Below are 25,422 nucleotides of genomic sequence, written 5' to 3' on the forward strand. Positions count from 1 at the left end.
AGACCCGTAAGACCAATTCTCAACTCTTGGATTAGATCTACAATCGTCAGATCTGAACATTCATAAACGCCATGAGACTTCTCAATGATTACAAAATTGCCACCGTACAATTTAGACTATTAGATCATTAACTTATATAGTTGATCAATGAACATAAATTGGTCTTACGGGTCTCACGAAAAACCTTTGGTCTCACGTGAACCCAACCCTATATATATATATATATATATATATATATATATAATCATATTTGCAAACCTCACAACTTATACAAACCAAACAATTGAGATATTTATGGAAAATTATAGAAGTTCATTTATTATTAAGATATTTATGGGATCAATGCTTTAGATTAAAAAAATAATCGAGATATTTGTTGAAGCAGATATTCATTAACCTATACGAACAGTTTATATAAATTAGGAGGTTTATAAATGACTGAATTATAGTTGTCTAAATTTAGAGTGTGTTTGTTAGCAGCTTAATGAGACTCGGCTTATTCGGTCAGCTATACATAACTATTTGGTTGCGGCTTAATGATACAGAAAGTGGCTTATTCATGTAAAAAGTCTAGTTTTTTTTTTCAAACAAACCCCTCCCAATTAAAAAAAACACGCACCTTCTGTCTATAAACAAAAAGTCTCTAAAACAAAAACTTCTCCATCTGTACAGAAGGTTTTCGTTACAAGATAGCCAAATTTTTCGATATTTACACAAAATAGCCATCTGGTTTGCAAAGTGGATTTTGCGAACTCCAAATTTTTATACTATTTTTATCAGGAAAAAGTACAAATTAGGGTTTCGCATGCTAGGTTTGCAAAATACAACATTTTATGCCTTTTACGAGGTGTTATTGGGGCCCAGATCTATATAGTCCAACCTGTGAACTCACCTCAATTAAGACTTCTCTAGTTTATTTCAAAATCGAAGTCAGTATTAATTTTCAGAAATTTCTGTTTAAAAATTGAATCTTTGATATTCTTTGTTATGTTAAAATTTTTTGTTGTTTTAGTTTGAAATATTTTTAATAGGGCAAAATGTATGAAATATCAATCTACTTTTACAAATTATCTTATTATAGCATTATATTTTCAGTTGTTCTTATTACAGCAATATACTTTCGAAATGTTTTTTATTAGGTCATTGTACTTTCAAAATTTTACCCATTATAACATTAGGTAATCTTTTAAATTAAACTTACGCATTATACCATGTTTCTTTGTCACTTCATCGTCCACGTAGTTTGTCCACATGTACGATAATACTGACATGATATTTCTTATTATAGCATTATACTTTCAAAATTACTTTATTATAACATCATCAATTTCTATTACAATATTGTACTTTTAATTTTAATATTTTTATCATTTAAACATTGTAAATTTAATCAAATATATTAACTAAAAATTATAATATTAAATTGTATTGGTGACGCTTGTATGTTTACCTATTTTGATTTGTTAGCAGAGTTATAAAAAAGAGTATTTGTTATTTAAAAATAAAATATTTAATTTAATAAAAAACTTATATAACGGTAAAAAAGATTTTATTTCATGTATTGTTTGATATATTATTGCAGATATGTTAATGCTAAAAAAAGTTATCGATTTGGGTGTCATTTGCCTTTTATAATATGTCAAAAAACAAAATACAAAAAATGATATTATAATCTCAAATAATATTTATTATAATTTTTAGTAAATATATTTGATTAAATTTACAATGTTTAAATGATTAAAAAAATTAAAATTAAAGTCATAATGTTGTAATAGAAATTGGTGATGTTATAATAAAGTAATTTTGATGTCAGCACTATCGTACATGTAGACAGCCTACATAGACGATGAGGTGACAGAGAAACTTGGTATAATGAGTAAATTTAATTTAAAAGATTTCTCAATGCTGTAATGGGTAAAAAAATTAAAGTACAATAATCTAATAAAAAATATTTTGAAAGTACATTGTTCTAATAAGAAAAACTGAAAATAGAATACTATAATAAGAAAATTTATAAAAGTAAGTTGCTATTTTACGCATTTCCTTTTTAATATGATATGAGATTTTTTATATTTTATTCTATTTGGTACTCATATCAGATAATTTATAGTTTTAATATGGACGTAACAGTACCTCTAAAAAAATTACAGCAATATTTTAACTTATCAATACCCATAAAAAGTACAAAGTAAAAATATGATGATGTTCAAAGTTCAAAAGTGAATGCATCTTTTGGGCAAAGTTCACAGAATTTGGCTATTTTCTAACGAAACCCTCTAAAAATGGTTATTTTACTGATTAATGAAAATAAAAATATCAAGGTTCTAAATAGTGTGAGACGCGTTGTGGCGGTAAGGCCAAACTTCAAGCCTTGGAAGCCATGACGAGGTCAAGGTGTGACTTATGACGGCAAATCTGTATATTATATATAATATTATATACATAAACATATGTTTTTTTACTATTACTCAATGAATCAATGATAATAAACAATTTAAATTAACTGATATATTAAAAAACTAACAACTAAGACATTAAAAAATAAGTAAAATCAAATATCGTGTTACAAAAACTATGCAATATGTCATGGCGTGCCTCAAGCTTAACGTAACGTGAGACACAAGTCTTGAATACCTTATGAGTCGTTTACCAAACACTTACCCGGTAAACGTTTATCTGTAAAATTCAACACTATCGCTTACTTAGCGGGTAAGATTTTAGTCAACAAAAATTGCATCTTATGCAACAATTTACCCGGTAAGCGCTAACTGTGGTAAGAGTCGTCGTCCTCACTTACCGAGTAGGACTCTCTGCCCTTGTCTCACTCTTATCGGGTAAGATTCTTGGTTCTTGTCTTCTTCATCCGGTAAGATAATATGACTTGATAAACGCTTACCTGGATAAGTGTTTGGTAAACGACCCCTTAGATTAAAGATTTCACCATTTCACGAGATATCCGAAAGATTCCAATTCCATCCAATCAAATGCGTGGTCAAATTATGTCAAATTTCATTCCAGTTTCTTCAAGATCAAATTCTTTTGATAGATAAACACCCATAATTTGTAGGGTTAAAATTGGTAACTTTTTGGGACATAAACCAAGTTATATGGCATTGCAATAGAAAAAGGGTTCCAAATCTACGTTACAAATCCCATGAAAATACCCAATTCACCCTTCCCATTACCCTTGGGATTACTCTCTAATTGCAAGCTTACTTATTATTTTTTATTTAATATTTAATTATATAATTAAAGTTGGAAAAATATCAAGAAAATAATTGAACTTTACAAAAAAAAATTACTGATGTTGATTAAATACAGATAAAAATAGTAACCAATCTTAGGGGTCGTTTACCAAACACTTACCCGGTAAGTATTTATTGGTAAAATCAACATTATCATTTACTCTCGAACAACCGCGTCTATTGGGGCAGAGTCGTATGTGAGAAATGGATCCCAACTCTCGAACAACCGCGTCTATTGGGAACAGACATGACTCCCACCAAAATAACTGACTTAACCGCAGGTGACTATATATACGATTTTGGTTCATTGCAGGGTCACGATCTTTTGCATACTGTTACTCTGCCAAATTTTTTTCTCTTAAGGTACATAAACAAGCAAGGAAATTATGTGTTTGATCTTGGATTTTGCCTGAAATCTAGATCGTTGTTCTTGTAGTATCCCAAATCTGATTTTGTGATATCCCAGGTAATAGGGTCGAAATCACAGATTTTGGAAAGAGTATAATACACGATCCTTAAATTATCCAAGTATATTTATTCTGTTTCCAGAGTTCTAACAGTTATTATCTTATCATTTTTGTTGTTATAGTTCTTTAATATATATTATGAATTGGTTCATGATTGAAGATGGAAGGTTTTTAAGATGCACAGAAAAGAAAACTGAAATGATATATTAAAAGAAACTGATATAACAAAGTCATAAACATATCGGTTTGTTAAGCTTTTTACATATACGTTGGTCCTTTAAGAAACAACAGAATCAAAAATTATAATTTTAAAAAAATATTCACTTTTTTTTAAAGATTATTATATTAAATTTGGTTCATGTGGTTTATCGAAAACAACACTTTTTGTTTTCATAGTTTTGAAATTATAAAACGATCGTCGTGTTTTGAAAAAGAAAACATTTAGATTTGATATCTCACTTTAATGGTCGTGAAAAGTTCCATTGAATAGGGGCATTTTTGTCATTTTTTAAAAAAAATTTGTTTTTTTGCAATCAAAATCGATTTTATGGTTTTGGTCCCTGTATTTTTGATAGTATAAAAGGCAAAAAATCGATAAAAGAACAAAAATGTCCCTCATTTAAAGGAATTTTTTAACGACTATTAGAGTGAAGAACCAAAAGCAAACGTTTTTACAAACCACGATGGTCATCTTGTAATTTTGTAATTATAGGAACGAAAATTTCTATATTCGACAAAATTTATAATTTATTTTTATGTAAAATAATAATTAGGAAAAATGAGTCAGTCCATGGATTCTTGAATGTTGAGTTGTGAAGTTAGGTGCATGAATAAAGGTAGGATCAAGTCTATACATGTTTGGTGGTTTTAACAAATCCCCACAAACCAAATGCTTTCAGAAACTTTATAGTGAATTACATGCATTGAATTTGATCCAATCATATATATATATATATAAATAAATAAATAAACACCTAAATTTAATAGATAATAATTAAGTATTATGTTAGAACTCAATAATTATCCTGATTATATTTTAGATTTTTTATATTTAAAATGATATGTTTATTATGTATTTGATTATATTTATCTGCAGTTAGTTACACGAATTCAGATATGAAGCTTTAATAAGTTGTACTTACACACAATCTACTTGCAATTTTGAGTTTTAAGTAATATGTATTAATAAACAGGACTCTACGTAGAAAAAAATGGTTTTTAAGAGTTTTTGTTAAATGTTTTATAATATAATATAGATAATCGTGTTTAGAAGAAAACAATGACTAAATAATAAAAATAGAAAAATGATCAAATCACATGATATTTTACATTACATTCATACATAAAATCACATGTGATTACGTGCGACCTACGTCACGGGCCAAGTTGTCCATACATCCTTACATTGACTGTGTTCCTGTAATCGAATGTGATTTCAGTGCATAATTACATATGATTAGGTTTCAAAAGCAAATGTCATTAGATTTGAAAAAAAAAAACAATTGGCTTTTGACAAGGTGAAATTTGCATTTTTAATATCTCAAAAAGTCGGATATTTAAATATGACTTTTAATCTCTCAGAAGATCAGGAATTCAAACCTAATTAAATATGTAAAAGTGTGTAAATTTATTTGTTGTATTTCTCGTAAAAATATTATTTCATATATTTAAATAAAATAACTCCAAGTATTTTTTTTTTAAATATATAATATTTATATACGATAAATTAATTCATAAATTAATTCATAAAATAACTCTAAATATTTTTTAAATCTTACATTATCAATTAATGGACCTTTCATTCGTTTCATGTGCTTTTGTCTAAAAAAAGGTTTAATTTGATATAAATTCAATAAAATACTTATTTTTTTTATCAAATATATAAAATATTATTTTTTTAAAAAAATAAGAACATATGAGTAAAATAATATATTTAGGGACTTGGGGTAAATTACATTTAAAAATCACATTTGTGGTTTCATTTTTATTTTTGGACCAATTTTTAAAATATACATTTAAATAATGATATACAAATTGAATATATATATATATATGTATGTATGTATAATATTCATGGTTTTAAATGATGCAAGACGTGGCGGCAAGGTTAAGCCTCAAGCCTTACGAATTACGGCTAGACGATGGTGTTTTCCAAGACGTGCCCTAAGGTGGTACACACACACACACACATATATATATATATATATATATATATACACACACACGCACGCACACAACCATCCTTGTATGTGTTAGTGTTTTGAATAATAGTTTCGAACAAATTAAATTCATATAAAGTAATAAAAAAAAGAACCATTGATACCAAATATATAAAATTTATAGAAAATGATACTAAGAGTGTAAAATCGAGATTAAATCTCTTGAATCTCTACTCGCTATTTTTCTCAATTTTCAAAGAATTCGTGTTTGACTTTTCATGTACGAGAATATGAGTAAATATTTATCTATTTAAGGTTTTAGTTTTTAGGTTTCTTATTTATGTTTAATTAAATCTCATACATAATTATCATTTATCGCTCAAATTATATATTAAACTATCTCCACACTTTACAAAATAAGGCATTGTAATATGTCATAACATGTTGTAGCGTGCCATAACGTGTTGTAACACGTCATAACGCGTTACAGTGCAAGCCAAACCTTAAAAGTGGAGTCACGGGTTAACGTGACGGCAAACCCATAGAGAGAGAGAGAGAGATGGAGGTTGTCGGTGGCTGTAGGTTTAGCGGCGATGGCCGTTGGTTTGGGGTTTATCGACGAGAGAAAAAGATAAGCATTAAATTTAGAATAATTAAAATATATTCCAAAACTGCCCTTTTCCTAATTTTTTTAAATCAATTAAATTTAAAAAAAAAATCTTAAATGTTGATCAAGAAAATGGACGATCAAGATTGAGTGGTAGCAGTTATAAAGAAAATAGATTGTTATGGTAATTTAAAAAGATAAGCATTAAACTTATAAATCTGAGATTCTTTCTTTTATTTGTTTATGAAGCAATTGTCTCCCCCTTTTAAGTGAAAGGGTACATGCAATGATTTTTAAATTCAAATTTCAACTTTCTTTTTCTTTAATTTAAATAATTGTGTAATTAAATAATAATAATATTTGTATTTGTACATAGGGGTGTTCAAAAAAACCGTTAAGACTATTCAAACTTGTAAAACCAAGTCGATATCATTTTTGGTGGTTTGATGAGTCCGGACTGAAAAACAGCCAAACTGTTCGGTCCGGTCTAGTCCATAAGAGGCTCAAACCGTCTAAACCGGTCAGACCAGACCTCCTTTTGATGGTCCGATTTGATCGGTTTGATCACTTGCTGCCAAACCGCTCGGTTTGAAAAACTTTTAAATTGCCACTGCGGTTTGGTTTTACGGTTTTGGGGGGTAAACCACCCAAACCGGACTTTGAACAACCCTATCCGTGCGATTGCTTACGCATTTTTGTGCACGGTACACTCCTTCAGGTCGTTTACCAAATGCTTATCCAATAAGTGTTTATCGGATCACTTACCGTACGAAAAAAAAAAACATGGAAAATATCAAAAATCCTACCCGGTAAGAGCGACGGCCAAAACCGAGAGTCTTACCCTGTAAGCAAGCGTGACGACTCTCACGTGATTAGTGCTTTAGAGCATCTCCAACAGATTTTCCAAAATGGATAATCCAACGTCAAAATCTCAAAAGAAAATCTATATTCATCTCCAACAGCTTCTCCAATTTATAGATTACAAGATGAATTCAATACCTTCCATAAACATTATTTCTCTCTCGTATACATTTAATTTCAAGGGTTCTCATTGGTAGAAAGAATACAAAAATTAATTTCTCTCTCATACAGTGTAAATTTTTGCATACAGCTTCTCCAAAAACAATTATCTTAAAAAAGAAACATTTTTAATTATATTTTCATCAATAAAAACCTTGAAATTAGATGTTTAAAACTAGAAATAATAGTTAATTTAACTGTATGAAATATTATAATACTATAATTAATATTGTAATCTCTAAAATAAAAAAGTTGTTGCCTTATTGGAGTTGAATCTAAGGGGCTGTTTGGTTTGTGGAATTCAAAGGATTTTGATGGAATTTGAATGATAAATTTATTTGACCAAATTTCAGTTCTTTTGTTTGGTTTATTTTTTTGAAATGGACGGAATCCTTCAAATTACATTGAATTTCACAAAAAAAAAATGAATGTATCATTCATTGGTATAATGGAAGGAATTGAATTATTTCACCACCCACCACGACCATGCTATTATTGTTCGTTATGCCCCATCCCTAACCCCCCACCACCATCACACCACTACTGTTGTCGCTTTAACAACCGCCCTTCACTACTATTGTCGTCATACCCACCCACTCTCAGCCACCCGACCACAATCCCACCAATGTCGTCATCACATATGCCACCCATCGCCACCGGACCGCCCCTAACCTAACCCCCACCCCTACACGACTATTGTCGCCTTAACAACCGCCCTTCACCCACACCCCACGCTACCACAACCCACCACTAAACACCATGCCACTATTGTTGTCGTCATACCCACACACTCCCAGGACCCAACCATCCAACCATTATCCCACTACTATCATCGTCACAGTTACCACCCCGCCACCTACCCCTACCAACCCCACCGTCCTGCCTCGCCCCCACCCCACTTTACCCTACTACAACCCACCACTAACCACTATCCTACACTGTAGTCATCACAGCTACCACCCTGCCACCCACTGCCCTACTCTAGCCCCGCCCCCACCGCCTTGCCCTACCCTGCCTGCCCCCAACAACCTCCACATATGGAGCAATAGTGGGGCAGGAATGTTGGGGGCAGGGTTGGGGTGATAGTTGTGACAACGACAGTAGTGACATGGTGGTTGGTAGGGTGTGGGCGGGAGGTGAAGGGTGGAATAGTCCAAACAAAGACGATCGTTCCAATTCTATTGAAAGATTCGATTCCAATTCCTACCAACCAAACGCGTGGTCAAATTCCATTCCAATTTCTTCAAATTCAAATTTCTTTGATAAATTCCAATTCCATCAAATTTCATTATGTGAACCAAACACCCCCTAATTTTTTTTTATAGATTTTGAATTTTGATTTTCTATTTTAAAGTAATTCTATAAAATATATCGAAGAATCTGTACTATGAACTTTAGGACGATAATAACATCGTCATTAATTTCATGTTCGTTTGTTTGTTAGAAGATCATTTTCTTGGCTTGAAAATATTAATTAAAACCCATGTGGTAATTATGAAATGAAATAATTAGTAAATGCGAACATCATAAAATAAAGCAACATCCAGAAGTTGTTTATCCAAACGCTTACCCAATAAGCATTTATCAGTAAGTGTTAATATTTGTACTGATCTTACCAAATAAGATTCTAGTCCATCAAAACTAAAGATGGGCCCAAAAATATCTGATTGTAAAAAGCAAATGTCCGTCGGTTCTATCCTTGCATAAAAGAGACTCATGTTCGAATCATATCTATATATATACTTACAAACACAATCGGTCTATGAAAGAACACCAAAGTTTTGTACAATGGCAAGAACAATTCCCATCTCCGCCATCAAACTCTTACACTAACATTTCAGTTTCGAAAACTATATGATGTCACCCGACAAAACAATACGGTGACATTCTTCATAAATGTAATGTTTTTCTCTCACGACGATAACATGAAGCGGTGACACGTGCCCTGTATCCTTCTATATAGTCCGGCCCTGATCAAAATGTCATCATATGCAACAGTCACTTCATTTTTGTCAGGCGAGTAAGAATTGTCACTTTCACTTAACAGGTAAGACTCTTGGTCATTATCATCATTTTTACCAGGTAAGATTCTCAGTCTTTATCATATTTATCCGGTAAGGTAAGTGGTCCAGTAAGCATTTGATAAACAACCCTTTATTTAAGTATAAAAATACGTCGTTTTTAAGAAATAATATAATATTTTTGTTAAAATTTTATTCTTTTATAATGATTTAAAACCCATAAATGGTACTATTTTTAAACGTTAAAATTTTAATTATTTTTATGAATTAACTAAATAAAAAATTAAAACCCAAAAGCCAATTTTGTAGCCCAATTTAAAGTGGGCTTCATATCAAGGCCCAACATAAAAAGCCCAAAATGTCGCATGTATTGACTTTTTCAAAAGTCAAACGTTTTGGCCGTTTAAATTCAGCTCTGAATCACCCGCCATTTCTATCAGTCAAAAGCTCGCATTCATCAATGGAGTCCTCCTCCTCCTCTTCCTCTTTTCGATTATTGAGCCTCTTGATTCTTTCTCACGCCATGTTTTTTGGTTTCAAACCGGTTGGAGTTGTCCATATTTCTCAAGATCTTTATAATAGTAGATCAAGAAATCATTCTGTTTCTCAAGATCTTTATACTGGATCAACAAATAATTCTGTCTCTCCTCCTCCTCCTCCACCGTCTCCATCTCCGCCACCTCCACCGTCTCCATCTCCGCCACCTCCACCGTCACCGTCACCACCACCACCACCTGCTCCTATTTCGGTTCCGGCATTATTCATTATCGGTGACTCTTCTGTTGACTGTGGGACCAACAATTTTCTTGCAACTCTTGCACGAGCAGATCATCTTCCTTATGGACGTGACTTTGATACCCATAAACCCACCGGACGGTTCTGCAATGGAAGAATTCCTGTTGATTATCTTGGTAAGTGATTACTCCATAATTTATGTTTTCTTGAATTCCTTGAGGATATGGTTGTTATTTCGTTTCATTTTATTGTGCATTTCTGATGTTCTTGTTGTCATTTTATTGTTCTTTTCATAGTCATGTATATTGAAGCATTATTTTGGGTGGATTTTTTTGAATTGTCTGTTTGGCAAAGAAATTTTGATTTACTCATGTTTGGTATTTCAAGTTCTGTTAACTTCAAATGATAATTGCAGTCAATTGAGTGGTTGCACATCAGGTGTTTGATAAAAGTTCTTGGTCTTTCCTGTTCCTCCCCTTTTGGTTCTTTTTTGAAGTATCTTGTTTTTTCTGCCCATTTTGTTACATGAAAGGTCTTCTATCATATGTTTCTTTGGAACTTTCTTGATTAATATCCATACGGGTTTGTCACAAATGGAAACCAACAACTTTCGCCATGCTGTCTTGTTAAAATCTGTAATGCACCCATAAGTTTTTTCTTAAAAAGCCAAAGAATTCATGACAGGTGTGTTAGGATTCATAGGTCAAAATGTAAATCCTTTAGAATGGTTGGAACTTATGTTGGCGAAATCAGTGTTCTAACCATATTTCTCATTTCGATCACAGCATTGTATCTGGGCCTTCCCTTTGTTCCGAGCTACCTAGGTCAGAGTGGGTCCTTTTCAGATATGAAACAAGGGTTGAATTACGCTTCTGCTGGTGCTGGAATGATCTTTTCTAGTGGATCAGAATTGGTATGCTTCAGAACCAAGATTTTGTTCAAAATATGGTCATAAATGGTCCCATATGTTGTTTATTTTGTATGGTTCTTGAGATATAGACATAAATATATGTTATAATCATGCAGGGTCAGCACATATCCTTCACCCAACAAATTCAACAGGTTATGGATACATTCCAACAGTTCATACTAACAATGGGTGAAGATGCTGCCTCTAATCTCATCTCAAACTCGATATTCTACATTTCAATTGGGACTAACGATTACATCCACTACTATCTTCCTGATGTGTCGGGTGTGCAATCTAAGTATATTTCATGGAAATTTACACAGTTTTTAGCTCATACATTGAAGCAGGAGATAAAGGTTACAAGAATCCTCTATTATGTTCACATCCTATTTATTGGATCTTTTTCTTTCTGATCTATTATGCTTTACTCATTGGGGTAGAGGTCAAGTCCATGTACGTTCCACCCTCTACAGACCCCACTACCAGCTGAGATATACTGGGTTCGTTTGGTTTGATAATTTTGTATTGATGGTGCAGAACTTGTACAATGCGAATGTTAGGCGAGTGGTGGTGATGGGACTGGCTCCTATCGGTTGTGCTCCTTACTACTTGTGGCAATACAACAGCGAGAATGGGGAATGTGTGAAGACGATAAACAACATGATAATGGAATTCAACTTTGTTATGAGATATACTGTGAAGGAGCTTCGTAAAGAACTCATTGATGCCAATATCATCTTCTGTGATGCTTATCTTGGTTCCATGGACATCATCAAGAATTTTGACCAATATGGTAAGATAAAATCATCCTGTCTTCTATCATTCTCCAAATCTTTTATGTTGAAATCATGTGGAAATGGAAGAAAGAATTCATCCTATATGTTTCTGCTTCTTTGCACACACTCTCAAACATTGTCACCTATTTGGGTCCGTTTGCGTACATCCTACCCCCAGATGTACCCCTACCTCTACATAAGGTTAAGTGGTTTAGTTCGGTTTGGACTTTGGATTGGTTTAAGTCATCCTAGATGTTTCCGCTTCTTTGCACACACTTTCACTTTTTCTCCTACTAGGATTTATCGGGTTAGTTTGGCTTGGACGGTATAAGTCATCCTAGATGTTTCTACTTCTTGGTACACATTCTTACCTGTAACTTGCTTGCTTGCTTCTTTGCACACACCATCACTTATTGGAGTTTGTCTGTGTACATCTAACCTCCAGACCCTACATCAGCATAGGATTTGCAGGGTTAGGGGGCGTTTGGTTGTATAGATAAAGTTGTCTGTGTAGATTAATCTGTCTGTATAGATCGGGAAAGTTTTTGTTTGAGAGAGTTTTTTCATAGATAGAAAGAGCGTGTTTTTTAATTGGGAGGGACGAGCTGGAAAAAAACTTGGCTTTCTACATAAAGCTTCCTCCTAGAAGTTGAACAAATAAGTTATTTTCTATATCATTAAACCACTACCAAAAAGTTATGTATAGTTAAGTTGTAAGTCCCATTAAGCTCATTAAGCTGCTAACAAATATGCCTTGAGTTTGGTTTGCATCAAGTCATTCTAGATGTTTTTGCTTCTTCGCACACACTCACTTTTCGGGCCTGCTTATCTACACCCTACCCCATACCCTACATCTGCTTAGGATCTACAAGGTCAGTTTGGTTTGGATTGGTTTTAGGCTTGTTTGTTAGCGGCTTAAAGAGCTTAATGGGACCCACAGCTTATTCAGTCAGCTATATATGACTGTTTGGTAGTGGCTTAATGATATAGAAAGTGGCTTATTCAGTAAGCTTCTAAAGAGGAGTTTATGTAGAAAGTCTAGTTTTTCTAAACCTGTCCCTTCCCTAAAAAAAACTCTTCTTCCATCTATGAAAAAAACCTACCAAACAAAAACCTTCTCGATCTATATAAACAGATTAATCCACACAGATAGTTTTATCCATACAGGACTTAATGGAAAACCAGCCAAACAGTTCCTAACTCTGAGTTACTGTATTGGTTTCCTTTTGTATGGACCTTGAAGTCATCTTGAGCTGTTTTTACCCGATCCTTACAGGATTTAGCGTTTCGGATAAAGCGTGTTGCGGTTTAGGGCGATACAACGGTTGGATGATGTGTATATCACCTGGAATGGCTTGTGGGAATGCTTCAAACTATCTATGGTGGGATCAGTTTCATCCAACAGCTGCTGTGAATGAGATCTTAGCTGAGAATGTGTGGTCTGGATTGCACACCAGAATGTGTTATCCTATGAACATGGAACAGATGGTAGCTCAAGGGGTTAGAATCAGATGATGCAGTTTCAGCCATTGATGATAACTTCTTCTATGTTTTCTTAGGGAAATTGTGAATCATGATTTGGTGATGTGTATAGATTAGCTTCTGTATATGGATGACACATGTCTTGTATCGACGTTTGAAATCGAATAAAATGTGTGTTCTGATGTATTGTTATAGCGGTCAAAATATGAAATTGCAGCCAGGACCGTGAATGCACATTATGATTAGATGTACCAAGATGCATCGTATCAAGCGCGATTCATTAGTGGATTTGAGATTAAAGGTGATCAATGGTCAAGATCCCTTCTTACGGTTCTCACCTTAACTCTCCTCCTTCCTACACGATCTTTCGTCTGTGTGTGTATAGGGATGGCAAAAAAAATCAAAACTGATGGTGAAAACCGAAAACCAAAATTTCCGGGCCGGGTTCAAGGACTTCTTATTGGGGACAGGGCCGGGGATCTGGGACATATTCGGGGATTTTATTGGGGGTTGGGACGGTGATCACTAGCCGACCCAGCCTTGTATGTGTATGTGTGTGTATGTATATAATATCATCAAAAAAATACTAACTGTGAGTCCCAAATATACACTGATCTTACCAAGGGGTCGTTTACCAAACGCTTACCCAAGTAAGCGCTTACCAAGTAACATTACCTCACCGCACGAATATGGTAAAGGCCAAGAATCTTACCCGGTAAGAGCGAGACAAGGACCAAGACTCTTATCCGGTAAGTGAGGGAGACGACTCTTATAACGGTAAGCGCTTATTGGGTAAAAAAAATCTGCCTCTTAATGGTTGCAAAACTCTCTAAATGATTTTGTATCATGTTCCTCCCTTATTCTTTCCCATATTCGAACTCTGATTTCCACTATCCAGATCTCTGCACCTTCTTTCCAGAGTTAAACGCTTAAACAGGTTTTTCATATTGAACCAACTCTTGATCTAATACTAACATTAAAATTTAAAAGACTTTTATCCACTTTATCTCAACGCCCCAAATAAGCCTTACGGAAAAAAAAATCCAGTTATTTATGTAATTGTGAAATCGTAATGTTAGTTGGATGATATTTGAACATCTATTTACTTTTATATTGTAATGTAAGACATTGTTTATAATTGGTTTGATTATGTTCAAGACATTTAGACTTGCGTGTTTATAAAGATTGTAATATACTACTTGTGAAAATAACGTTTTGTAATGTTTTAGGTCGGTTTTGGTTTCGGCTATAACCAACGGTGAACAGAGAATTTTTACCCTTAATGAGTTCCCCAACGGGGATCGAGGAAACTGCAGGGACCCGATGGGAATCTCCGATAAGATCCACGACGGGAATCGGGACGGTTATGGTTATCGGTTTCAAGGACGGGGATATTAATACCCGACCCGTTGCCATTCCTATTAATATATATGAACAACGTGAAAAATACTATCATTCGACAACGGAGGTCAAAATAATGGTGTCCAAAAATGAAAAATATGAATATTGAAGCCTTAATAATGTCGAACGAAAATAGAACTCGACGAAGGTCCAAAATAAAAGCCCACAAAATTACCTTTTTAACGCTAAAACAGCCTATCTACAAATAGCGGTTATGTGGTCACTTCTTTGCGTTCAAAATGCGGTCATTTAGCACTCAATAGCGCCGCTAATCACCGGACCGCTATTTCAAACCGCTTTATTAAATTCTCAAAGAAACTGGCAATCTGAGATATAACACAATCAATCTTTCTCAAGAAAAAGCATTCTTAGAATATGAACATGTCTTCCTAAAATAACATCCAAAAAAAGGAACCGCAATTCCGTCACTATTTCTCTACTTAGGTTGGTTAATTCCCGATAAACAACAACCATTTCCCGACATACAGTTTGTATTTTGGTACCAAAATGAATTGAATAGATATGAATCAAGGTTTAACACGTTCCCTGATGAACTGCTCCAAGGGTAGTATCTCACCGGTTAATGCAGAAGCCTCGGCAACAGTAACTTTGTTTACGCACTGAGAAAAGGAGAAGGGTTCTCCGGGTACTCCGAGTGTGAACTCATCAGATATATCGGCATCTGATACAGCGGTTCTGGATGTCCGAAGCTTGTCTCTGTGAATCAATTAAGAGCAAATAGATTCAACAAATTGTCCACTGACACACTCATACACACAATGTGACGAAAATAATATTTCCTCCGTTTCAAAATAAATGTCCATGATGAAAAAGTAACACAATTTTTAGTTATATGTAATTATTACCGTTTTCTGACTAAATGACATTTTTACCCTTACTAGAGAAAGAGTAATGAATTTCTTTATCTCATGGTTAAGGGTAGGATTGGAAAGTAAGCACTTACTTTTGAGAGTGTGTGCCTTTTTTGGGTCAAACTAAAATAGAAATGTGGACACTTATTTTGGGTCAAACTAAGAGGGTGTTTGGTTGGTTTTCCATAAAGAGTGTGTTTTTGAACTGGGAGGGGCAGGTTTGGGAAAAACTTGGCTTTCAGCATAAAGTCTCCCCCCAAGAAGCTTACTGAATAAGCCATTTTCTCTCTCTTTAAGTCACTACCAAACAGTGATGTATAGCTGACCGAATAAGCTATGAGTCCTATTAAGCTCGTTAAGCTTAGAAATGTGGACACTTATTTCGGGATGGATAGATTAATAATCCAGCCACAAAAATGGATTTTTAGGGATGCATAGAGTAATAATCCAGCCACAAAAATGGATTTTACGACTGCAAAGAAAATTGTTACTAAATTCTTCTTTGTTGATTGGATCATTTAAAGGTGTTAAGTTGCCTAATAATATCTGATTTATCAAAATCTAGTACATCTGTCTCTCTCTTTCTAGTTTTATTCCTATCGTTTAAGCGTATCTAGTTTTTCAAATTTTAGCAAATTTGTATCTATCCCTTTCACATACTTTTCACTAGTTGGGGTCTTCATAGAAATAGTCGTTCTACCTTATGAGGTAGGGGTCAGGCCTGCGTACATCGTATTCCCCCTAGAACCCACCTCTGGATGGGATATATTGGACTTGTTTGATTCGGTTTGGTTAAGGTGTTAAATTGACTACGGAAAAGAAAGCAAATACATTTGTATTTTCATGATGTGATCACCTATGCCAAGAAGGGGGGATTACAAAAAAGAACAGAAAACAGAGTTATTGCTTTTTGAATCATCGTACTTGTATTTCATTGCAAATAATCGTCTTTTTGGCAAAAATGCACAAAAGACCTAACTTTTTTTCCTTGTTGGCATTTATATCTGCATTGTGTCCAAAAGCAAACTAGAATCCTTCTTTTCTTTTGGCAATTTCAATTCAACGACGGTTAGTTTGCAATGAAGAACCAAATACGATGGTTCAAATAGAAAACTGCTAGAAAATAAAGAGGAAGAAGTTTAAAATTTTGACTCAAATGAGAAAGTGATGGCATACATTTCCTTCTCGAGTTGTTTTCTGATGAACTCTTTTGTATGTGCAGTGACCTTATCCACCTTGTTGCAAAGAATAAGAAGTGGAATTTTTCTCTTGACAACGCTCGCTTTCGTCAAAATGTCATAGAGATACCTTATACAAACAAAATGTCAAAGTCCAAATGTTAGATCCACTTAGTGTAGCTTGCATTCCATAAAAAAACAAAATTTAAACGTCTTACTCTGAAGCAGCACGACAGTTGGGCAAAAATTCCACGGCATCCACAACAAATACTATGCCAGCAGCTCGAGGAAAGTACTCATCCAGTTTAGGGCGAAGACGTGAGTGGCCAGGAACATCAACAAGGTGAACTGCCTTGATTTTGCCTTTCTGAAAAATGGCATTTGAACAAGATGAAGAAAAAATGTTGCCATCATTTTATGCATACACACACACACACAGAGACAGAGACTTGGGATCATATGAGAAAAAATATTTTTGGTGAGAAGTGGTGAAGGTACTCTTATATTATGTGAAGGTTACATTATACTTTGTGAAGCTATTGAAGGTTACAGGACCTGAATGTGTACCTTCACCAGTTTCTGTGAAGGCAGTCACCTCCACACGCCTTCACATTATATGAAGGTTACGTTTTCATGAAAAAGTTTCATTTCTCAAACTTCTCACGGAAAATGGCATTTCTCATAGGAACACAACTATATATATAGGGTCAAGGTTAGGGGAAACCGCAATGAATAACCGAGGAACACCATGGTAACCGTTCATCTGGACGGTATGCACATGTGCATACAAGTAATTGAAGTTGTATGCACATGTAACTTCAGTTACTTCTATGCACATGTGCATACTGTCCAGATGAACTATTACAAGGGTGTTACTCAGTTTTTCACTTTTTTGAGGTTTACCCCTGAACCTCTCTCCCCCCCCCCCTCTTCTCTCTCTCTATATATATACACACACACATATATGCCAGCTGCACCTGTAAGTTGATATTGGAGTATCTTATCTTCAAATGATTACTCCCTCCATCCCAAAATAAATGTCCACTTTCCACAGTGAAAAAGGCAAGGTTTTAGAAATGTGTAATTGTGACACTTTTTAATTAACTAAATGACAATTTTACTCTTAATAGTAGAGGGAGTAATGAATTTCGTTCTCTCATAATTAAGGGTAGAATTAGAAAGCATGCACTCACAACTCACTTATGAAAGTTGACACTTATTCTGGACAAACTAAAATAGAAACGTGGACACTCATTTTGGGACAGAGGGAGTAAATTATACCTACTATATTAGATAGACTGTTGCTGATCTCATGTATGCATAAATTTGTTAAGAGTACAGTAGTTCACCTTGGAGCTCTCCGAGTTCAGCACAAAAAGGCCCTCATTCGGTTCCATTGATGTAACAGTACCTTGATGAGAAGATCCATCACGAAGCTGAAACAGATATATCAAGCTTCGATTAAAAAGAAATAAATGATGACACATCGACACCAATATAATTTGGGAAGGAATCTCAAAACCATATATACAACTACTACCTGAGCGAGTAAAAGGTCTAAAGATCACAACATAAGAATTACTTACAAGTTACAAGTACCCTACAAATTCTAGGGAAAATAACTTGGAGATGTAAAATGCAATAAAGGCAGCAATTTTGGCGTGTTTACTTCAAAATGGGTCAATCTGCCGAGTCAAATGGGTAAAATAAAAACATAGCCAAAAAGAAAATAGGTTGAAAGAATTAAGCGGATCAAACAGGTCGAAAATCGTTCCTCGTGTATTCAAATGCTTACAACCTCTTCAATTGTTTTATGTGAAATAATTAGATAATCGTCTAAAGAATACAATCTATCTAACTAATATTTAATACATGAATTATTAATGCAATTCAAGAGGAACAAAATATTTGTGGTGGGTCAAACTGACCCAACCTATTTTGACCCATTACCTAACCCCGCCAATTTTCCACCTCTAAAATGCAGGGTTGACACATAAGCTGGTATTATCTAACTTGACAAATGAGGAGAGACAGAGGCAGTCTAGAAAACAGTAAGTAAATATTCAGTCCTATAATCCTAGCCTACCTCAGAATTTTGTAGTAACCTGTAATAAATTGTCTTGCCCAAATAGCAAGGGCTGCCACCAAATGCGAACCAACTTTTGAATCTAAAAAGTAAAAACTGCCAGTAATTCTGGATGCCACTTGTTGCACTTTTTCTTCTGTAGATATATGCATGTGGGGGATATCATTTTTCCCTTCTTCGGTGGACTGATACATATGATATGTAGCGTTGGGTACAGATTGCATACATTACTACTTCATGATTAGTTAAGGTTTGACCACCATCATTTTCCTATCACATTTTATTGGCCCGTTCATCCATGTGCACTCACAAGCGCTCACATCTGTCTTACCTCTTCATGTATCAGTATATCATGTCAACCAACATAACAGAGACTACTGAGTTAACATTACTCATTCTCAATAATCTAACTAAATGATTGCTCCTTCCTATATAGATGTTCAAAATTAAGCTGATAAAAGCAATGACAAATTTACTTCCCCAAAGATTATCATTTATTAACATGCCAGATGGATAGACTTGGAGTTGTAAAAGATTTGACAACTTCACACAAGTACAAAACCACTAACATTTATAAAATGAGATCATGGAAATATCACTGCATTTCCCAGGGGCAAGCTACAAAATACCAATCACCATGATATTTACCTGGTAAAATAGAACCGTTTTCCCACCTCCACTAAGCCCACTGAGTACAATGGTGTTAGATATGGTATGCTTGTAAACGCGTACTGCAAAGATATTCAAGAGTGAGATATATTTTAAAAAACAACTTCAATCTTCAGTCCAGTAGCATGTGCAAAAGAATGCTTGCATTATATTAATCTTCGGCTCAAACTTGAAAATCTTAAAAGGAAATACATTGCAATAGAAATATAAAATGTGAACCCCTCGTTGTTCATGAAGTGGTAACTCTATCACTTGTATCAATTCTATGGAAAGAAAAGAAAAGAAAAAAGCTTCTGATGCCTGTGACCGCTACTTACAAAAACAAAACAAATAACAGGAAACTGTAAAGAATATCATTCCTAGTGGTACGGTCAGGCATGGTTCAAACTGAAGCTAATAAACGTCAAGAGGTACTTAGAGGGGTATATGAACAATTTAACAGTCTAACAACTGTCGATGTCGAAGACTAATATAAGCAAACTTACATATTGTTCAAGGAAGCACTATGTAATTTTTCTATCAAAGTTCGCTCTTGACAGTTAGTTGGGGAACACTTCCTACATATATGTGATGCTTGTACACTTGCAGCAATACAATGAGACCTCCAGTACTTCCCATTGCCATGTTTATTCTCCCTCAAGATTTGAAGTCTCTAATTTATCCATTAATTGCAATTTTGTACTTCATGGTATCACAGCTAAGACATCATCCAATATGTTGATAGTTCTATCTTCATTGTTCTGCAAAGTGATTGCTAGAATGGGAAGTCTATTCAAAATCCCAAAATGGTTTCATCAAACCTATATCACCAAAATCCTCCAAAATTTGGGTTGAGTAGAATTACATCCTCTCTTTCTACATCAAAAACCATCATATAGATCGTTTCAGGATAAAAGAAGTCCCATAATACAGGGATGACTTTGACTTCCAAAAAACTGCATGGATCTGGAAATCACATTTCACCAGGAGCATGATGATAATGCAAAAAATAAGCTCGGTTTAGTAACTGAATATCCTGAGTTTAATGAGGATGCTCTACGAGCACATAGAAAGGACAAATGACTTGATCGTTTAGCAGACATTAAATGCAATCGAAGAAAGCATTAACAACAAATTTAGTTTCCTAAACTCAGTAGCAACTATCTGGAAGGAGCTTAATAGAAGATACTTTTTAGTTGATGACCATATTATTTACTATATTGCTAATGACACTTCACAGTAGCATCAAGAGCACCGTTCAGTTGAGTCAATTATGAAATATTGGAACATTTGTGGGTTAAATCAGATGCATTAAAGATACCACATGTTAACAAGTGAGCAAAGAAAGAGGTGGTTCAATCTCCAATGGAGCTGAAGAAGCCCTTTGCCAACATGAGTCAATATCTCCTTGTGCAAATCAGTAACAAAAATAAACAGACAAGAAAGGAAGAGTGTAGGAGCAATGACAAAAATTGAAAAACCATTGAATTAAACAGGTGTTCAAAATAAAAGTAGAGGGACAATGAGAAAGATTGAAAGATTTAAGGCACAGTTGGTGGCAAAAGCGTAATCAACTGAAGGGAATGGGTTAACAGGTAATGGTCAATTGTCTGAAGCACCTTTGAAGAACTGGTTTGTCGAACAACTACAAGTACACAATGCGTTTTTGCATGAAGATAGGAAGAATACAGTCCCTCCTAGTATCATTTGGTGACCAAGAAATCTCTACGGGCTTAACAAGCTAATTGCAATGATATTCCCATTAACCATCTCTTTGCACAAAAAAGACTTGTGCAAAGTCATGCAAAGTATTCCCTTTCTACGAACCTATGCTGTTATAGCAGTGAAAATACAAAATTGCGGTCAGGACCGATATTTGAAATAGCGGTCACTGCGGTGGTATAGCGGTTCATATAATATTTCTTATAATTATAATATAAATATATACATACATAAACATATCATATGCATTAATTAAAAATATAGTTTCAACATCAAAACATTAACTTAAACAAGTTTCACAAAACAAAATAGGAAAAATGTTGATAAACGAGCTAATCGCAAGCAATAGGTTCAGCATCCGAGTCAACATAGTCTGCAATTTCACCTCAAATATCGGTCAATTGCGCCAGTAACATCGGAAACGCAATTTTCACCGCAATTTATCTTAGTCCGCAATCCGCTATTAGTGCAATAGCGCCGCAATTAACAGCATAGCTACTAACATAAAAAGAAAGATGCTCTTGTTTTACTGATATATGTATATGACATACCATGAGGGACAAACCAGTGTTTTATTGATGACTATAAGGAACAACTGCATAAAGACTTCAACATCAAGGATCTTAAGCCAGTTTAACACCACCTTCAATATAAAGATTTCCCAAAATGAGAAGGGCTTATGATGAATTAAAGCAATGGGAATTCTAAAAGAAGCTAGTCTTCTAGATTAGAAACAACCTATTAGTCCTTAGATCCTGGGGAAAGGCTTTACTATGAAGGAGAAAATTTTGGCTATCTAACACAAAAAGTTTCTTAGCTAGTTGTTGTATCTTACAATTACAATGGCAACATTAGGCTTTACAGCACAACTTAAGGCTCTCAAAGTGTCTCACTACAAGATTTTACTAGTTCTCAGCCACGTAAACTTGCCTTAGTACTTAGAATTTGCCATCCCCCAACCAGTTTGTAGCTTCTAAGTTCTCACTGTGACAGAGATTAGACTAGCTATCTCCAGTCAAGGAAGCCCGTTTCCCGTTATTGTATGCTTTTGAAAGAGCCTCGCATTCATGTGAATCAAGCAAACAAAGAAAGTTTAATGTTCTACTAAAAATTAATGTCGATCCTTGGCAAGGAATGGTTGTGGCATGGCAGGCTAATTTAGTTGTCAAAAAACCTAAAGGTTACTACTCTCGCACCTACTTGTGTGTTTTGTGATAGTAAGTCTAATATGGTTCTGAAACCGATTGCCATTTTGTTAGACATAAAAAATATTGACGTGTTTTATGCCCCTTTAAAGCTACATACGCAGGCTCCTGATATCATGACTAAAGCTCAAGAACACTTGTTATATTATCAATCGACTTCCAAATTGTGGTTGAGCAACCTTTGCATGCCATATATTGGCACGAGCGCAGAGGGTATAAGAAAAATCATTCCTAATGCTGCGTCAACATGGATCACGTGAGAGCTAATAAAAATCATCAACCACTTAAAAAGAGCATGTGTGCAATTACTTAACAGTCTAATAATTTTCAACCACCTTTGAGCAAAATCACAGAAAGTTCCATAGTTAACATGTCTTTTTCAGTTAAAGTTCATCATCAGTAGTTAGTTAGTTGGGGTTAATCTGAAAGCACTTTCTACAAACGTGTTGCTTGTACTCCTGCATTCTTGTGTCACCTTTTTGGTCTCTTTAAACTCAAAATCTCTGTTGTCTTTTCTCGCCCTTTTTGTCTCTTAAAACTCGAAATCTCTGTTCTACCCATCAATGGTGATTTCTTATTTCTTCATAAATCTTAAGAAGATTGTAACAAAAGATGGCCAAAGTAGACAAACCAAAAAATCCCTGTAGCCAAGTTCTGGTGCCTGATCTACGCTCAAAATGCGACCATTCAACAGCAATCGCTGCAATTCAGGCACTACCCTAGCATGAAACTTACTCTAGTGCCCTATTGTTGCTGTAAAATAAATTTCTCATAGTGGTCTGCTAGTGTACTCCAACTACATAGAAACTGAACTGGATTAAACCCAAGTTTACAGCTAAATAGTTTCCATTATCCGAAATTCTATGCTGCATTGCTGCTAGACCTCACCCTAGTAGCAACTAAACAAAGGACACTTCTGTCCATATTTAAGGGAAAAAATTCAGTAACTAGACAGTTGCTGATTATGAAAACGATCTGATGCCAAAAGAAGGAAGTGAAATTACTTAGGTAGAATATGAAGGTAGTGAAGAACACAACTCCAAATGCAATATAGATCTGAGTTGGTGGGATCTGACGAGCAAACTCTTCGAAACGACGAACATATTCTTCCCCTTGACGTAAATACGGTTGCAATTGAGCTTTCACGAGCTCTATCCTGTCCACATCCATCACTCTCACGCACAAACAACAAAACTGATGCAAAATTACAAAAACAATCAGCTAATGATAATTGAAAAAAACTTAACATAGCAATTACGAACAAAAACCCCATGTTCCAACCAAAATTGAGAGAGATAGTGAAGGGGGTGTTTGGGATTGCTTATTTAAAACACTTTGATAGAGAAATCACAGCGATGAGATTGCTTACCTGATGCAGAAGGTAGGATGAAACAGGTTCGATTTTTAACCCTAAGTTCCAACCAAAATTGAGAGAGAGAGTGAAGAATCGTACCAATAATTGACTGATCGAGTGCTCCGCCCAGACTCCAAACCCTAGGATTTTGACCCAAATCGTTCTTTTTGGCATTTTTTACGGGTTTACTAATATTAAATGTTTTAAATTTGTCAACTAAGGACCTGTATTTTTTGTTTTTTACTACTTCAACCCCTAAATTTTTTTGAAATGTTATTTTAGACCCTTACTTTAGTTTTTAATAGACTAAGGGGTCATTTTACAAACGTTTACCTGGCAAGGCTTACTGGTAAGAGTAAACACTCTAACTTATGAGCCGTTTACCAAATGCTTACTGGTAAGAGTAAACACTCTAACTTAGGAGTCGTTTACCAAATGCTTACTCAGGTAAGTAAGACACTTAGTCACGTTACCTTACCGGATGAATATAGTAAGGATTAATAATCTTACCCAGTAAGAGCGAGACAATAATCAAGAGTCTTACCCGGTAAGTGAGAGCGACGACTTTTACCACGGTAAGTGTTTATCAGGTAAATTGTTACATACGATACCGTTTTGCTGGACTAAAATCTTATGCGATGAGTAAATGATAATGTTAAATTTTATCCGTAAGCACTTACCGGGTAAGTGTTTGGTAAACGGCCCCTTAATATATCAGGTAAGATTGTAGTTCATAAAAACGATAGTTTATGCAACAATTTACTTGGTAAGAGTTGTCACTTTCACTTGCCGAGTAAGACTCTTCATCTTTATCATCGCTTCTACCATGTAAGATTTTTGTTCTTGTCATGTTTATTCGATAAGGTAAATGACTAGGTAAACGACTCCTATCTCAAAAAATTGCATTTTAAATCGTCGACTTGTTAAAATAGCAGCTATACGAAATAAATTGTGAACAAAAAGTACAATTTTTTTATAAGCCTGGCTTGATTAGTCTTGAAAACGATATGTTTGTTGATTGGTGTTATACTTGATTTGTATTGAAATGTTATGTATGTTTTGGAGTATCTGGAAAAATTAATAATCAATATTGTACTGTTTAATGACTCTTGTTCTGATTTTTATGACCAGTAGTCACTTTGAAAATGCACATTTTAACAATCCATAAAGTGACGAATTATTTTTTTAAGAGGTGCTGAAGTTTGAAATCTGATTTCACAAGCCAAAATTGACACTCTTTGTAAAGATGGAGGATCGTATGTTTAAAATATATGCAAAAGGGGTCGGATAGGCGGATAGCACCAACCTACCGTAGAGGGTTTAATACTCCCAACACCAGTTCCTAATCCTCGATAATATTAAGGGTCAATACAACTGATTGAATACCGAGATGCATTAATGCTTCCTTTAGCTGATGACGATGTTTAGAACTTTAGATATCTAACGAGCATGTTAGTTGTAAAAACCGAGAGATTTTCAGTGTAGACCTGCATAATGAATCTACTTTTTCGTTTACGAATGGTTTAAGCTGTGA

At 34.5% G+C, this 25,422-nt stretch overlaps 2 protein-coding genes across 3 annotated transcripts; one reads left to right on the forward strand and one right to left on the reverse strand.

Moving 5' to 3' along the window:
- Positions 1 to 9,979: 9,979 nt before the first annotated feature.
- On the forward strand, positions 9,980 to 13,520 carry LOC112499701 (GDSL esterase/lipase 7-like). The gene is made up of 6 exons (XM_025103030.1): positions 9,980 to 10,115; positions 10,230 to 10,430; positions 11,040 to 11,167; positions 11,281 to 11,520; positions 11,702 to 11,957; positions 13,217 to 13,520. The coding sequence occupies exons 1-6, from the start codon at positions 9,980 to 9,982 to the stop codon at positions 13,453 to 13,455; spliced, it is 1,200 nt and encodes a 399-aa protein (XP_024958798.1). The 3' UTR covers positions 13,456 to 13,520.
- Positions 13,521 to 15,132: 1,612 nt separating this feature from the next.
- Positions 15,133 to 24,042, reverse strand: LOC112529287 (signal recognition particle receptor subunit beta-like). 2 transcript variants are annotated; one of them, XM_025140499.1, is made up of 7 exons: positions 23,988 to 24,042; positions 23,539 to 23,728; positions 19,608 to 19,690; positions 18,223 to 18,309; positions 17,092 to 17,240; positions 16,872 to 17,003; positions 15,133 to 15,540 (listed from the first exon to the last, which is right to left on the reverse strand). In XM_025140499.1, the coding sequence occupies exons 2-7, from the start codon at positions 23,702 to 23,704 to the stop codon at positions 15,351 to 15,353; spliced, it is 807 nt and encodes a 268-aa protein (XP_024996267.1). In that variant the 5' UTR covers positions 23,705 to 23,728; positions 23,988 to 24,042; the 3' UTR covers positions 15,133 to 15,350. The 2 variants fall into 2 exon arrangements, with proteins under 2 accessions (XP_024996267.1, XP_024996266.1); XM_025140498.1 differs by having other exon boundaries at positions 23,904 to 24,003.
- Positions 24,043 to 25,422: the final 1,380 nt, after the last annotated feature.

This window comes from Cynara cardunculus (assembly GCF_001531365.2).
Source record: "Cynara cardunculus var. scolymus isolate 2C chromosome LG 16, CcrdV1, whole genome shotgun sequence".
In the NCBI taxonomy this organism is placed as follows: Eukaryota; Viridiplantae; Streptophyta; class Magnoliopsida; order Asterales; family Asteraceae; genus Cynara; species Cynara cardunculus.